At 38.6% G+C, this 17,487-nt stretch overlaps 3 protein-coding genes across 16 annotated transcripts in view; all 3 read right to left on the bottom strand.

Moving 5' to 3' along the window:
• The window catches only part of LOC132861411 (NACHT, LRR and PYD domains-containing protein 12-like), a 242,043-nt gene that overhangs the window by 13,124 nt on the left and 211,432 nt on the right, over positions 1-17,487 (bottom strand). The gene's annotated exons all lie outside the window — the stretch shown is intronic.
• LOC132861529 (uncharacterized) lies at positions 4,187-8,449 on the bottom strand. The gene is made up of 3 exons (XM_060893094.1): positions 7,981-8,449; positions 7,335-7,450; positions 4,187-6,418 (listed from the first exon to the last, which is right to left on the bottom strand). Exons 1-3 carry the CDS (start codon positions 8,432-8,434, stop codon positions 5,219-5,221), a joined length of 1,770 nt encoding a protein of 589 aa, XP_060749077.1. The 5' UTR covers positions 8,435-8,449; the 3' UTR covers positions 4,187-5,218.
• The window catches only part of LOC132861543 (fatty acid desaturase 6-like), a 13,437-nt gene continuing 10,383 nt past the window's right edge, over positions 14,434-17,487 (bottom strand). The window contains exons 5-7 of one of the 3 annotated variants that reach the window (XM_060893128.1): positions 16,381-16,560; positions 15,985-16,076; positions 14,434-15,111 (exon numbers count right to left, since the gene is read on the bottom strand). In XM_060893128.1, the coding sequence (XP_060749111.1) occupies positions 15,069-15,111; positions 15,985-16,076; positions 16,381-16,560 (315 nt within the window). In that variant the 3' untranslated portion in view covers positions 14,434-15,068. Of the gene's footprint in view, positions 15,112-15,317; positions 16,077-16,380; positions 16,561-17,487 lie in introns of those variants that run through there. The other 2 variants (XM_060893137.1, XM_060893121.1) reach the window with 2 other exon arrangements.

Below are 17,487 nucleotides of genomic sequence, written 5' to 3'. Positions count from 1 at the left end.
AAACCTGTTTAAACCTGTTTTACAGGTAAGCTTGTACTCTACCTCACACACAGCTGATTTTACACGGGTTTTATTTACAATATATCTGTGTTCTTCTTATATAAAGTCATTTATAATAAAGACTTAACTCACCTTTAGTTAACGGTCCTTGTTGTGTGACATTAATATCTCTGCACTATTTTCTTGACTTTTCCAATCGCTCCACAAAATGTAGTTGAGGCTGAGAGAAAAACTTTCACTTTAGGAAGGAGGAGTCGTGTGTTTGTCTGATCACAACAGGTGATGTGTTGTTTGGGAATGAGTCGACTCTTTGAATCGGCTCTTTGGCTGAACTTTGAGAACTGACTCGCAAATGTCTCTAAAAATGAGACTGTTGTAAAGTTTCACATTCACATATTCAGATTTTTCTCTTTAATAGATTTAGTACAGGAGGCTCAAAAAGGGCACAAATTGTGTATTATTGCTGTACAAAACCATAACAACCGGCTTCAAAGTTAAACTGTTATCAACCTTTAATTCAGTTTTGTTAAAAAAATAAAGGTCACGGTGTCTTAGTGGTTATCACGTTCTCCTCACACCTCCAGGGTTGGGGGTTCGATTCCCGCCTCCACCTTGTGTGTGTGGAGTTTGCATGTTCTCCCCGTGCCTCGGGGGTTTCCTCCGGGTACTCCGGTTTCCTCCCCCGGTCCAAAGACATGCATGGTAGGTTGATTGGCATCTCTGGAAAATTGTCCGTAGTGTGTGAGTGTGTGAGAGTGTGTGTGCCCTGTGATGGTTGGCACTCCGTCCAGGGTGTATCCTGTCTTGATGCCCGATGACGCCTGAGATAGGCACAGGCTCCTCGTGACCCGAGGTAGTTCGGATAAGCGGTAGAAGATGAGTGAGTAAAAAATTAAAGGTTAAAACTCTACACTCTAGTTCATTGTTTAGTACGGAAGCGTATTGCATTCACTTGAGGAAAAAAAATCTACTCTGTTTTTCTGAATTAACGAGTTAATTATCTCAGAATTATGAGATTATTTTTCATAAAAAAAAAATTAATTGTTCTGTTTTTCTGAATTAATGAGATCCCTCAAAATCCTGCTCTATTTTAGGTGGATTGCATGGAAGTAAATATGTCCCGCCTTTCAAGTTTAATCCGGTTTTATTTTACTTTGGGTTTGAGACATTGGGAGATACTGCTGTCTTTAAGTAATATAAATGGTATTGTTATTAGTGCGTCAACTTTGCGCAGACACCTCAAGACTTTGCGCCTGTTCAGACGAAAAGAACATTCTGATCTGCTTGACGTGCCGGAATCGTCTTCGGCGACATTTGTATCATAATCCAGGCCCGAACTTTTTATGGCATGTTGATTCATATGATAAACTCAAACCATATGGGATCTGCATCAATGGTGCAATCGACGGGTTTTCACGAATGGTGATACGGCTACATGCATACTCTACAAGTAGTGATCCCAAAGTCATCGCTGGATACTTTATTGATGCGGTGTTATCAAGGAATGGGACAGCCACCCGAATTCACTCAGACTTAGGGACAGAGAACTGTTACATGGAACAGATGCAGACATGTTCATAAGACATGATCATACGGACGACTTTTTGAGAAATTGCTATTTGTATGGCTCAAGCAATCATAACCAACGGATAGAGCATTGGTGGGGATTTTTGAGGTAACAGCATGCACAGTTCTGGATCAACCTATTTCAAGATCTAAAAGATTCTGACGACTTCTCCGGTGACTTCTTAGACAAAAGTCTAATACAGTTCACATGTCTTGAAATAATAGAGGTAAGAAATGAGCTTTAGACATGTAAATTGTGATGTTATTCAGCTATAGATTTTGTCAATACGCCAAAATGCTGTGACATGCAGCATAATTATGTCATTTCATAGGTCTAACAACTGTTCCATAACAGAAGCAAATGGGTGATAACCATTAGTTATTTTAATTAGATTATTAAATTAATTTGTAGATCACAATTTTTCCCTTCTTCCCATATAGTTGACTTTTTAAGACATGGATCTCAGTATAAGTAGTTAGAATTAGCAGCAGCCTACATCTACAAAAATAAAATGCAACACAAAAATTAATGCAGCTGTAATATTAATCCTGTTATATGTATGTTGCACAAACTGCTATCTACAGTAATATTAACCCAAAAACATCATAATATAAAACACTGACAAAGAAAATTTACCGCACTGAGTAGCCTACTTTTATTAATTTCATTCTGGTACTTTTATGTACATTTTGGTGAAAGAAAATTGTTTCTCTGCATTAGTGGGACACAGTATGTGAGAGAGGGATGACTTATCTGACCCTGATCATATAACACAAATCTTAACATACAGAGATTTATTGTTTTCAAATATAGAATTTAAAATGCATGAAACTGTTTGAGAAACGGCTCTACTGTATCATACTGGACCATAAGCATTTATTTTGCCTGCAGGTGGTATTGCAAATGTGTGGACTAATTTTCTTACTTTCCCACTCTTTTTCTTTATATTTAGAGAGAACCGCAGGATGTTGTTCACCTCTGGAACACACACAGAATTCGCCCATCCAGAAATGCTGTGTCTCCATGTGGACGTCCAGTGATGATGTACACCCTACCCCAACTTTTTGGTGCTATGGAGTACCTTAAAGAGGCATCCCAACAGAAGATACAGGCTTGTAGGGAGGAATGTCGTGAGAGAGGACCATATCCCTGTGATAATACAGTGTTTGACATTTGTTGCCTTGCCATGGCAGAAAACAGTCTTCATCCACCAACCTCTCCAGAGGAAGCCATTGATCTTTACATGTTCTTACGTGCTTACATACGTACCCAAATTTAATAATCACAAGTTGTTCTACTGGATCAAATGACTGAATGTGAGCACCCACTCATAGCCAAAAAAAACAACAGAATTGCTGTTTGGACGGAAAAGGATATATACCATGACATTCACTGTAAATGTTTGACAGAAGTATTGTGTTTAAGCAATCGATAATAGACAACTCTTTTATAATGGACATCTCCCACCTGAGCTCCATATCATCTCTTTTTATTCATCATTATGTAAAAAGTACATCTCATGCACAGAACTGGGAACAATCCTATACCTACAAATGAAAGGTATCACATGTTGCCAGTGTCAAAAATGGCACATTTGTCCTTATGGTGGAACTATTTCGCATCACTAGATGTGGTCTGACACACTTTGGACTCATTGTAAACAGGGCAACCTACATGATGTTTGGATGGCCTTTAAAACATATTATTGTATCTTGTTGTCATGTGTCTCTGGGCTGCACATAAAGCACTTTTTTACACAATTATTTGGCATCATATAAATACATGCTAAACCAGTAAAACATTTTTTCTCCCCAGTGTGATTTACTGTGTATGTAGGAAATAGGCCTATTTGGTAAATTTGGTAATGTAGAGATGACTGTTTAAATATGTTGTCTAAAGAGTACTGGTGAATGCAGGAACTGCAGTGCAGTTGTCAAAACTCAGTAATTCTATTGTGTGAGACAAAATTTATGTGTGTTATCTGCAGTAAAGACCTGATTTGTTTGAAAACATCTGTACAAAACGAGAGAAACCTGTGCTTTTTATTTGTAAAAAGCAGAACACCTTCTAATGTACAGTGCTGTATGTTAGAACAGATTTCCAAACACTGGCAAAATTTAGATTTAACATGAGCTGACGTTACCTCAGGGTCCAAGTTAATTATGATTTTTCAATGAAAATGCAACTTTACAACAACATTCCTTTTAAATTGTCCCAAAAAGTATGCTCCTAAACTGCTAACAGAAATGATGGCTTACATAAAAGTACATTAAAATATTGGTACATGTATCTAAATCACTTAAAAATGAAAATGTATCCACATGCATTTATAACATACATTGTGTAAAAGGCTTATAATTGTTTTTTGGTTAAATGGACCTTAAAGTATAATAACAAAATGTTCAGCCACTCAATATGTTTCTACAGACAGTTTAAGTCTGGTAATAACAGCAACTGCATATGAAACGTTGCAAAACATGTTGCCATTGTCAAAATGGCAAAATTTGTCCTCATGGTGGAGCTATTCAGCATGACCAAATGTGATTTGACACACTTTGCGCCCACTGCAAACAGGGCAACCTAAATGGCATTTAAATGGTCCTGTATCATTATCAATAAAACAAACTGATTATTGACTCTTGTTATCATGTGTACATGTTTCTATGGGCTGGATATATTCGGAGTCCATCAACAAAATGCTCATCAGCCAGTAAACATGTTTCCTCAGTAAGTTTGGTAATGACATTTTGGATAAAACTGAAACTGAAAAACAAAATAAAAAATAAATCACCCTGCGCTCATAATGCACCACCTGAGTTAATTACTTCCCCTATGTGCTCTGTCTTACATTCACACACTATCTAAAGGTAAACAGATGGCACTGATAAGGCTATAACTGGGCAAGAGGGAAGACTGTGTACATCTGAGTGAGTGAGACACTTCTATGCAATGTCCATTGCATAGAAGTTGCTGGACAGTATAGCCTCCATTTCAGCTCGGAGGTCAGGATAGCTGTTGTAAGTTGATGGCGGCTCTAAAGTTGGGCCACAAGTATGTGCAATAGGCCGCCTTAATAACCCTTCCAAAGGGGTGAATATGACTTGAATGTCTTTAACGCAGATGATCTTCCGGAGGTCTATTTCATCCAATCCCCTGATGTACTGATGTAAAAATTGCAAACTTTGGTTCTCTGCTGGAGTAGCTGGAGAGGACGTGATCAACTTTAAAACCTTCCGGGTTGATGGTTTAAGATTCTCATACATCTTCTGCATATCCAGCACACTGGGGAAGAACTCCCTGAGAGTTGGTCCTGCGACTGCTGCAATGTTATCCAGTGCATATTTTGGTTGCTGGATTATTTGCTTGTGGGCCACTTGGAGAAGCACAGCTTTCAAGATCTCTTGTGTTGGTACTGTTCTTACTCCCATGCGATCCATAAGATCAAGAAGCTCATCTTTATCATCACCATCAAGGGCGTCTTGCAAAGCAGTGGACAAGAGATCGCGCTCAGACTGACTAAGATACAACATTAGTGAGTCAAACAATAAATCAGGTGAGACGGTGCGTTCACCAAATGTGATTGCTGCTGTAAAGGCTTGAGCCAGCCGAGAAGGAAAATATCCATGTTCCTTTAATCCCTTGACCATTATCCTACCAACAGATTTCCATTCTTCCTCTTGTCATTTTGTGGATAGTGATGGCACTCTCACATCTGCACCCTCTGCTGCACAGTCTAAAAACTGTCCAGAAGGCAGCATATACATCCCTGGAAACGCCATCAGCATCTGCCCCCATTTCATGAATGAAGCTGTATTTCACAGAGTAGGACATAATCACTTCATCCTTGAATTGGGTAATCAGTTCCTCCAAGAGATTGACTCTGTGGAGTTTCACTGTCACATGCAAAGGTTCATAAGTAGGTCTTAATGGGCCAGCAGGCGCTGTGTCAGAATGGACAGGAGTTGAGCTGTAGGCGTTGATGTTTATCTGTGCCTCTTCTTTAGGCTCATGTAAGATTGTGTCATCAAGATCTTCTAAAAATGGTCCACATTGCAAAGGGCCAAAAATGACCTCCGATGTATCACACAAAGATGTAAGATCAGCAATCTCTACAGCAGTAGAGACAACATCTTCTACAGTATGTGTCTGCTGTTCACTGTCATGTGTTTTTTGTGTCAGCTGCTCATTATCTTCTGTTGCATTTTTCGGTCGCTCATTTAGCCTCGCTGCATCTGTCTGTTCATCAGTTCCTTCTGTCATCTCTGTGAACACTTCATCTTCATTTGTCAGGTGCTCTGTGAACAAGTAAAATCTTAAAATCCCCAAATTATGTGTCTCATAGAGCTCTCCCACACTAACACCCTCCTCAAGGTATGCTTCCTGAAAGTCAACAATGTTGTGACTGAACTCTTCCCACTTTCCCTTTCTCGATTTCTCATTGGGGAAAAATAGCTTTTTAGCTTGTGATAGAATCTCTGTTTTTGTGGCTTTCTTGGAAATATCAAGAACTCTGGTTCCTCCACCATTGCGTTTTCTCACTTGTTTCTTGTCGTGTATCCATCCTAGTTCTATTTTTCTTGTCATCTTCACGGCCCTTTTGTTATTTCTCTGATGTATCTTTGTTGGCTGCATAGAATGCTCCTCCTCAAAATCTTTATCTGTGTCTTTATTGCTTGTCAATGTGCCCAACTTTCTTCTAAGTTTTTCAAATAAGGACTGTCTTTTTAGATCATCACCTCCTTTTCTCTGTTTTTCCATACAGAAAAGCCTTGTAGCAATCCTATCACCATATGCTGGAATGTAAGCAGTCATAGTGGCATCATCTATTTCTCCAACTACCGAGCTGTCAATCTGTAATAAAAACAAAACAATACAGTAAGATATATTGGTTATCTTAAATCTAAGAGATGGCTATATTTCCATATGAGTGAACATTAATTTCTTAGCAGTAGCTACAAATCAGCAATTTATTTCTATTTTTCTTCACTTGCTTGTTTCTCTTTTCGCATGGGAATAAAAAGTAGCTAAAATATTAAGTAATTTAACACAAAAACTGCTGTCTAAAAAATGGTTGTAACCATAACAATGAAGTTTGAGTGACATAATGATGCTGAAAATAAAGTGTATTAACAGTGAAAATCCTTGACATCAAAGTTAGTCAGGGGACTGATTACTTTCATGTATTCCTCTTTAATTACATAACTATTTACCTCAATTACATGAAAAGCATTTCTCCCTTATATTACTGCTATTATGTACTCCATAATATTGCTATTCCATATTGATTCCATACTTCAGCTCCCAACCAAGGCCTGTGCTGGCATCTAAACATTACTCCATCCTTTTAAAACAATATCAAATCACAACAAAATGGAAAGCAGTAATTGTAAGGGCACAATATTTATTTTGTGTATTTATTTATAATTTCAAACATATAAGTCAGCACTTTGCCTGAATGTATAATGGTGATGCTACTGCACAACTACTGTTACTTGTTTATGTAGGGTAGAGACCAAAATATAGTGTGAATTGACTCCTAAAGATACCTATAAACCTTATTTTACAGGCCTAGAATAGGGAAGACATGAATGCATTGTTGGGAGAGACAGGTGTGCTTGGCTTAAAAAAGAAATCGGAAGCACTGCACTAAATGTGATAGGGTTACAATTTATGATGATTACTTGTATAATCTGAAGAGATTCAGTAAAATGTAAAACAATTAAAATTAATATATTGCAGGAATTATTGTGCTATTATTGTCACCTACATGATCTTGCAGTATTTTCTGAATATTTTTCTCAGGAATCCTTCGGCTCTGAAGAAACATCCACAGACCATCGTCTTGTGGGAGGGGGGTATTTGAAGACGTAGCCATAGCTGGCCCTGAACAAATGTCGGAAAAAGGCAGCATTTATGTAAATATGTGTTACACCACAAATATAAACAGATTTAGGACTGTACCCTCAAAAGTGTAATTGCTTTAAATATCTCAAAAATGTATTTCGGCCAAGAGTGTTATAACGTTGCTAAAAATGGATGTTTACATTTACATTTACAGCATGTGACAGACCCCCTTATCCAGAGCGACGTACATAAGTGCTTAAATCTCTAACATTGAATACATTAATGCTGGCTCACTAAGTTACATACTTAAGATACCATGAGTTTAAAACATTTGTTCAAAGTTACAATGAAAGTGTCAAAGGTGTGTGTGGTTTTTTTTTTTGTTTGTTTTTTTTTTAAATGCAAAAGATAAGGAAAGAAGTGCTAGTTGAAGTGTTTCCTGAATAAGTAGGTCTTCAACCGCCGCTTGAAAATATCCAGTGACTCAGCTGTCCGGACCTCTAGGGGAAGTTCATTACACCACCTTGGTGCAGAACAGCGAAGAGTCTTGTAGTAAACTTGCCTCTTACCCTGAGAGATGGTGGGACCAGTGGAGCAGTGCTGTACATCGGAGGGTGCGGGGTGCAGTGTGAGGAGTGATGAGGGCTTTGAGGTAAGAGGGAGATGGGATGGTCCATTTTTGGCTTTGTAGGCCAGCATCAGTGTTTTGAATCTGATGCGTGCAGCTACCAGAAGCCAGTGGAGGGATCGCAGCAGCGGGGTGGTATGCGAGAACTTTGGCAGGTTGAAAACAAAACGGGCAGCTGCATTTTGGATCATTTGCAGAGGACGGATTGCGTTCATAGGTAGACCTGCCAGCAGTGTGTTACAGTAATCCAGTCTAGAGATGACAAGAGACTGAACAAGTACCTGAGCAGCCTGTGTGGACAGAAATGGTCGAATCCTTCTAATGTTGTAGAGAAGAAACCGACATGAGCGAGTCACATTAGCAACATGGGAGGAAAAGGACAGTTGATTGTCCATGGTTACCCCAAGGTTGCGAGCTGTGGATGAAGGGGAGATCAGATCGTTGTGCAAGGATATAGCAAGATCATGACCTGGGGATGAATCACCTGGGATGAACAGAAGTTCAGTTTTGCTAGGATTAAGCTTTAACTGATGAGCAGTCATCCATGATGAAATTTCTGCCAGACATGCAGAGATCCGGTCAGAAGCTGTGGCATCTGCGGGTGGGAAAGAGAAGATAAGTTGTGTATCATCAGCATAGCAGTGGTAAGAGACCCCATGTGAGGAAATAACTTCACCAAGATGTTTCATGTATCAACTGTATAGGTAGGCAACTATAGGCCTTTCTTATCACTTGGAAGTCAAACTGGGTTAAGCATTTGAATGTGCTCACCTTTAACAGTAACATTACTCAAATCGTAGAAGGCTAGACTCAAGAAGGTCAATAGTGTTGAGACACAGGCTATATGTACTCATTTTTTCTGTGATTCACTGCACAACTGGAATCTAGTTTCTGAAAAATATATAACTTGCTTTGGAAAGCTTCAAAAAGCTAGCTTTGTTTCTAAATTATTAAATGCATCAAGTACACAGTTTAGAAAAATATCAACAAATAAAACAATTACAGGACACATACTGTATGCATAGTGACAAACCAAAAGAGAGGGCACAACTAAAGAAACCGAAGCAATGTCAGAATATATTCAACATTATTATTGGTGTAGCACGCTGAACACTATACTAAACGTCCGTGCAAAACTTAATCGAAATAGTATCCCTGCTGGCTTTGAAACTGGCAAAGTTCTGAATGTTTGTTTAGTGTTATGTAATGTCGCGATGTCCAACGTGCAGCATGCACTGGGGATTTCTGACGTGACTTTTTCACTCCCCCTGACAGCAGCCTCGCTGTGTTCGAGGACCTCTTGATTTACAAATTAAGCACTAAAGTTACAGCAAATAGCGTGGTTTACTTATCTTAGCCAACAAACTGAAAGAAAGGTGGTTAACGTAATATTCCTCCTAAAAATCACATGTTATTATCCCCTCCACCTTAAAAGTTAAGGTTCCTTTTGCTGACTAATGGTAAATATTAGCTTAACGTTACATAAGTTAGCCTATCAACTGCAGTTGATGGTGTAACTTAAGTTAATGTAGTTAGTAAAAAATATGCCCGTAACATTATGGTTAACATACGTTTATAAACAGCTATTCTAACCTCGTTTTACATGTCGTAACGCAAACAGTTAGCAGACATCATTTGGCATTAACATGTAGCCTAACTATAATAACTTAGCTATCTTACCTGCACTGAACCCATGTAGGCCTGGCACTGTTGTTGTTGTTGGAGGGTCAGGCTGATTAGCATCAGCAACTGTGGCCTGACGTTACTTCATGCAGGTGAGAGCTTCTCGCAGGATTTTGAGGGATCTCGTTAATTCAGAAAAACAGAGCAAAATAATTTTTTTCATGAAGATTATTCTCATAATTCTGAGATAATTAACTCATTAATTCATAAAAACAGAGTGAAAAAAGTTTTTATTCATGAAAAATGATCTCATAATTCTGATATAATTAACTCATTAATTCAGAAAAACAGAGTAGATTTTTTTTCCTCAAGTGAATGCAATACGCTTCCGTACAATTTGGCCTGTAAAAAAACAGGTTTTATTATTTGCTGACATTAAAAATGGTCAAAATGGTTTCATTTTGTAATGTAATTGTAATGTAGTTGTGCATCAACTTTTGTGCCTCTATAGTGAAAATAATTCAAAATTTCTGTTTTTTTTTTACTAGAAAATGAGGCATTTTTGTATATAAATAAGGTTTATTATACCAAATATAATTATAATTATATATATATATATATATATATATATATATATATATATATATATATATATATATATATATATATATATATATGTTAATATGTTGTAAACAAGTTAGACTAAAAAAGGTGAAAATAAAAGGCTATCATATATAGTTAATTTTTTATAAGCAGTCAAAACAGACAAGGTCAAGTTGACTCAGCGCTCCTAATTTGTATAGGAGGACAATACAAGGGTTAATTAATTTTATTGTGTGAGCATGTGTGTGTGAGCAAGTAACTGTGTGTACTGTATGTGTGTAAGAAGAGTGTTGGAGGAGCATGGAGACTACGAGCATGAAACTGTGTGAAAGTTTGGCCCCCCCCAGCACGGTGTGAGGTTGGTGTGTTCGGCGAGTGTAAAGGAGTCTGTGGGGCACAAAAACATTGTATCTGCCTCCCACATGAACAGTGCACTTGTTAGAACGATATTCAAAAGTGTGCAAACTGAGTCAGAACAACATTGTAGTAAACAGCAAACTAAAATTGTTTTCTCCCATTGGTTCCCCCATTAAAAAGGTTAACGTCCCTCCTTTTATTCCCGACGAGTTATTAACCAAAGTCTCCACTTGTTAAACACCTAGTGTCTTTTAGGAGAGTGGCTTTTTAAGGAATGTACAGAAAAGCTAAATGCTGTATCTTCAGATGTGTATCTTCAGATGCAGATATGAAATGATGTCACTGTGGTAAAATGGGGCGTCTTGTTCAGGCTTGTCCTGAGAGACAGAGTGACCCCAGTGTTTCTGAGCAATCAGGGCAAGAAGCAGCTGAGCCGGCTGGGGTCGTTCCCTCTGCGGCCACGGTTTGTCGCTCGGAGACACCAAACACTGCACCAGTGCAGGGGGACGGGGGAGACGTGGTAATGGAGGAAGAGCCCAGGATAGTACAGTGTACCAACAAAGTGGTAAACAAGGTAACCAAAACATTACCAAAAACAAGGTAAGGACAGGGGAAAACAAGCAAAAAGAAACAAAGAAAGAAGAAATAGCATCAGATGGTGAAGAGTGCAGGTCAGATTCTGCTTTTAACTTTGGTTCCCAGGAGGAACAATTAAGTGTTGTGTACAGTGCAGAAGACATTAAGGAATTTTTAAAAAACACAAAATTGCAAAGGAAATGTTGCAATCGAGGAGTTTTTTCCCCCTGACAAAAAATGTTTATTCATGATGTGAAACCTTGAGAAGGTGCTGTTATTGATGTTGAAATCTTTAGGTTAAAGAAACTGATGAGGTGAAAACCCTGATGATGAGAATGTCTGGTGTGTTTTATGTTGGAAAAGTTTTTATTTTATTTACATTTTATAATGAGTGGGATTCACATTGTGAGTTTGAATATTAATGGAGCAAGAGAGTTTGTGATAGAGTGAAAGATATATCTGTATAATTATCTTTGAATAATTAAATAGGAAATTTATAAATCTGTATAATATTGAAAGTATTCTATATTCAGGGTGAAAATCTGTGTGAATCTGTTAAAACACAAATGGTTAAAAAATGCAAATCAGTTCTCTAAAAGCATGTTGAGTAAATGGGTGATCAATTAGTTTGGCACAATAAGGTGTGTGATCGATTAGTCAGGCCTCGTTGAACACTAGCGAGTCCTGGCAGGCACTTATTTCCAGGGGCCTATTTGATAATCTGCATAGGTCAACGATCATGCGCAGATTGGGACGAACGCCGTTTGCATAAATTGCTTCAGATAACGTTATTTGTCCGAGATGGTGGGTGTTTTTTTTTTTTTAATTATATTCATACTGTTACAACTTTAGATAACCTTTCCGCAGTTGCGAGTGTTTCGTGACATTCATACTAATAAAATACCTGTCCTGATCTCAGGTGTTTCGTGTCAAATTACATTAATAGTGTTATCAGTGTGATCAGGAGAGGTATCTGAAGTTATAAGTGTGTTAATGTAATTTGACACTAAACACCTGAGATACATATTTTGAAATTTGTTGGGATCCAGTCTGATAGAAACAAAGAATATTTATAAAGTATTAACGTATAAAGAGGTTTTTACTTTGGTCTCCATGATCTTTTTATTTATATTCATTCAGTATAACTTAACTGTGGAAAGATGCATAGGCTATACAAAAATGTTTTTGGTTGTTTATTTGTTATCGAAAATAGCTTAACTGTAAGATAATAAAGCATAATAGATATAAAATATAAAATCTACCTGTATGACTGTTTTGTCCTTCATTATCCATCGTAGCTTTGCTTTTATTTCTCCTTCATTATCCATCTGAGTTGATCCTGGGATTGGAAATGCCCACGCAAATGAAACAGCATTCTGCGCATGACAGGTGACCTCTCTCTTTTTTTATTATTTTTTTTTAAAGAGGGTGTTTTCCAAGACCTCCGGAAACACGCCCACTTTACGTCGTGGAACGAAACCCCTGGAATTTAGTGCCTGCCGGCAAGAACTACTGCAGGGTGTTTCTCCACTATGCATAAAGTTCTCAGTGGGAAAACATCGTCGAGTATGAATGCTTAATTCTCATCCTTTTTTAGGGGTATAACAAGTACATCAAGACAATTAAATTATACAAACTTTTAAAGCAAAAGCATATTGATGGTGTAATGTTACAGGAAACCCACAGCGATGTCAGTAACGCTGCTGACTGGGTGAAGGATTGGGATCGTTGGTGATTTAAAACCATAACACAACACTCAGTGGTGGAGTCGCTTTGCTGTTTTATTGCTTGTTCTTATTCAGTTGAAGAAATTTTAAATGGGAGGCTTTTAAAAGTGAAAACTTTTTATAAGAATGAGGTTTTAGTTTTTATCTGTGTGTTCACTCCCACCAGTGCAGTGGAGAGGATGGTTCTGTTAGATAAACGTAATATTGCTGACTGCAACACTGCTGATATTTTAATTTTGGGTGGAGATTTTAACTGTACTGCAGATATTTTAGATCGAAACCCCACAGAACCTCATGCAGCGTCCAGTAAGCATCTGTGGGAGCTGATGGAGGCCCATGAGTTAAGTGACATATGAAGAACTTTAAATAAGACAAAGTGACAGTACACATGGGCCCACATCATAGGTAACGTTCTCCCTGGCAAGATTAGATCATTTTTATGGTTTTAAACACGAGCTGGGTTCTACATGGCATGGAGACTGGACAGGCACCAGGATTAGATGGTCTTCCTGTTGAGTTTTACAAGTCCTCCTATGCAGTTATAGGGCAGGACGTGGTGGATTACCGTTGTTTTATCGTGGACTGTTTAAAATCTGGAACTTTTTTCAAATGCAGAACAAAGGATGTGAAACATAAAACTGGAAGAATGTTTTAAATGAAGGTCTTAGTAATGTTAATAAAGCTGAGTTCAGGTTCAGTATGTCAGTGTGTTCAGTCTCTATATGTGTGGTTACTGCATCAGGTTCTTATGATACAGTGTCAGTGTTTAACCAGCAGAGCTCAGCACCATGCAGTGTTTCCAACACTCAGACCTGAGGAAGTGTTTAACAGGCTTACAGATTCCTCCATCACTGAGCAAATCCTTCATCTAAATACATTTTTTTCATTCATTCATCTTCTACCGCTTATCCGAACTACCTCGGGTCACGGGGAGCCTGTGCCTATCTCAGGCGTCATCGGGCATCAAGGCAGGATACACCCTGGACGGAGTGCCAACCCATCACAGGGCACACACACACACTCTCATTCACTCACACAATCACACACTACGGACAATTTTCCAGAGATGCCAATCAACCTACCATGCATGCTTTGGACCGGGGGAGGAAACCGGAGTACCCGGAGGAAACCCCCGAGGCACGGGGAGAACATGCAAACTCCACACACACAAGGCGGAGGCGGGAATCGAACCCCCAACCCTGGAGGTGTGAGGCGAACGTGCTAACCACTAAGCCACCGTGCACCCATCTAAATACATTTATTACACAGAAAAAAGCAACTCAGACACTAAATACATCAGCTAAAAAATTAACTACTGAAAGTGTAAAGCATGTCACACATTAGGTTCACATCCTACAAGAATATAATAATAATAATAATAATAATAATAATAATAATAATAATCAGTAAAAATAAAGAGTTCTCAGAGTCAATTCATATCAGTAGAAAAAAAAAATTTTTTGGACATTATTTTCTTGATACAGTTTAATGTGTTAAACACAGTAATAATGTGTTATGTGGTAATTTAATTTCTAAAATTAATTTATAATAATGTATATTATATTAGAGAGTTGTAGTATGCTGTAAGTTGTAAAGTTTTATATTGTGTTATAAAGGTGTAAAAGTTTGTAACATTTGTAGTAAGCTGGAAAATGTCATGGTTTAAAGTTTAAAAAATAATAAAAAATAATAAAGCTGAACAGAGCGATTATAGACTGTAGTGTGTGTGTTATGAGCGGTGTGTATAATACATTGTGTTATCAGTACAATGTGAATAAAAGTAGTAATAGTGCTGTACATTCTCATTAAAATAAACAAAGCGTATGATTCCTTATGAATGCATTATAACATGAATGTCTTAATAATTAATTATAAAGAAAAATCTCCACAAAAACAAACACTTTACTGTTAACTTCATGATTATTTAAGGTCATAAACAGTGTTTAAAAATAAAGTTAGCACTTTTAGCCTAGCTCTTAGTGTTTAATACAATTTGCTGATTTTTGCTGGTTGAGAGCGTGTGTGCTTGTTTACAGGATGTTTTTGCTTCACTCGATGTATTGATATGAACCAGAGATTAGCAGATGATATTACACCATCACACTAGCGCTCTCTGGTGGCTGTGTGGCAGAAGCCCCAATGTTCACTTTGTGTTTCTGTGTCCTGAGTAATAAAATTCTTCATCTCTGTTAAATAAGAAATAATACAGGTGACTGGTCCAAGAAACGTCCTGGAGACAATCATTAGGATTTCCTGTGTTACTTTATCACAACTAATTATCATAAACTTTTTTAAAAAGCTACTATTATCAATAAACTTAAGCTACTTTTTTTTTAATATAGTGTTATTTTAGTGTTTAGTTAAACCCAATATAAGAAAATAAGAAATTACATTTGAAAGTTGAAAACAAAGCAAATTTATTTTAGTTTAATTGTAAAGCAGCTGAAATGTGCATTAGTTTCTGTTCAAAGAGCTTTAGTAAAAGACCAAATCTACTACACTGGGGAGGGGCAGCAGTGGGGGCACTAACTTTTGAGTAATGTGCAGCCCCTACAGTACATTCATTCATTCATTCATTCATCTTCTACCGCTTATCCGAACTACCTCGGGTCACGGGGAGCCTGTGCCTATCTCAGGCGTCATCGGGCATCAAGGCAGGATACACCCTGGACGGAGTGCCAACCCATCACAGGGCACACACACACTCATTCCCCCTACAGTACAGGGCTTCACTAATATACACTATGTTCCCTATCTAGGGCCCTAAATATTCATATTGGTCTTTGGTAGCTCTTTAGGCGACACCAGAAGGTCCATCAGGTGGTGTGTTCATGATGGAAGCTGCAGTGTGTGTGTGTGTGTGTGTGTGTGTGTGTGTGTGTGTGTGTGTGTGTGTGTGTGTGTGTGTGTGTTTTAGCATCATTGTAGAACCTGTACACTAGTTAGATATGAAATAAACAGTCCTGGTTGGAGGATCTGTGACAGTTCTTGTGGTTCTCCGTCACTGAACCCCCACCAGCTCAGTGATCGGAGGAGCAAACACCATCAGCTCCTGGTACCTGTGGAAGAAGAGACGAAGACGAGAGAGATAGTCTTCCTCCTGATACGGTAACGCCTTCATCTTCAGGAACTGCGACACAATTGGCTTCACCTGCACACACACACACACAAACAGACACACACACAAACACACAGACACACACACAGACACAAGCACACAGACAAACACACACACAAAGACACACACACAAAGACACACACACAAAGACACACACACACACACACACATACACAAACACAGACACACAAACAAACACACACACACACACAAGCACAGACACAAACACAGACACACACAAACAAACGCACACACAAACACACGTTCATGCACAATTCAAACACACTAAGCATGCAGTGTTCTGGGCCCCTGGAGAACCCGGTGCTGGAGCACTTACCTTTAGACACATGTTGTCAGACAGTGAGGGGAACAGGTGATGCTCCACGTGGCAGTTAATGAGTGAGTGGCCGAAGGTCCAGTCCAACAGTGGGTTCCTCGACAGGTTTAACACTCCGTGACTCATCTGATATATGCGCTTGGGTCGACGACTCTGAGAAAACATCGGCAACCCAATGTGCTGCGAAAACAACTACAGCTGATAAGCTGATCAATCAAACCAGCACGTATGAAGAAGAAGATGATGAAGAAGAAGAAGAAGAAGAAGAAGAAGAAGAAAAAGAAGAAGAAGATATCATTATGGACATCATTAAGCACCAATGAACAAATCCAATTTTCTCCAAATGCCTCATTTGAAGCTGGTGACACTTCTGTGTTCTTCTGCCCAGACTTCACCACTCCATGTCTAAAAACCAGGATATGGTCCTGTTCCTGTTTTTCTCCTGAAGATTCTCTTTATATAACCAAATGTAGATGTTTGTGGTCCAATCAAGACTTGTGCACACCTTTAGTGTCATCAGGCTGGACGTCTTTAGTGGTCTCCTTAAATCCCCTTCCCAAGAAGAAACTGATAAAGTAAACCAGTACAGGAGGACCTGAGCCTAGTTCTCAGACCTTAACCACTTATGAAGTAAAAACATGTTGAAGGTCCAGCAGGACAATGATTGTAGATCAGCGGTGTCAAGTCTTACCAACAAAGGTTCCGGTGTGGGTGCAGGTTTTCATTCCAACCAAGCAGAAGCTACACCTGATTCCACCTGTTTAATCAGTTGTTCTTGGAGTTTAGTATAGACTCTGGTGTGTCTTCTGCTTGGTTGGAATGAAAACCTGCACCCACACCTGCACCGCTGCTGTAGATGAAGCTGTTCTTCTGTAAGAAGCCCTCAAGAACCACACCAGCACCTAACCACAGGTTCACACTGTTTACTCGTTTATTAAAGAATTCACTTTCATCTGTTTTTAGATACTTTAATGTTGCATATCACAGTGTGTGTGTGTGTGTGTGTGTGTGTGTGTGTGTGTGCTGGTCATGTAGGTTTATGAGAAGAGGGAAAACTCTCATGGATCATAAAGAGTCAGTTCTGAGTTTAATTCTCAGGAAAATCTT

The sequence above is a fragment of the Tachysurus vachellii genome, chromosome 2 (assembly GCF_030014155.1).
Source record: "Tachysurus vachellii isolate PV-2020 chromosome 2, HZAU_Pvac_v1, whole genome shotgun sequence".
Lineage (NCBI taxonomy): Eukaryota > Metazoa > Chordata > Actinopteri > Siluriformes > Bagridae > Tachysurus > Tachysurus vachellii.
The sequence above is the reverse complement of the archived record's forward strand: the minus strand, read 5'-3'. Positions and strand labels throughout refer to the sequence as shown.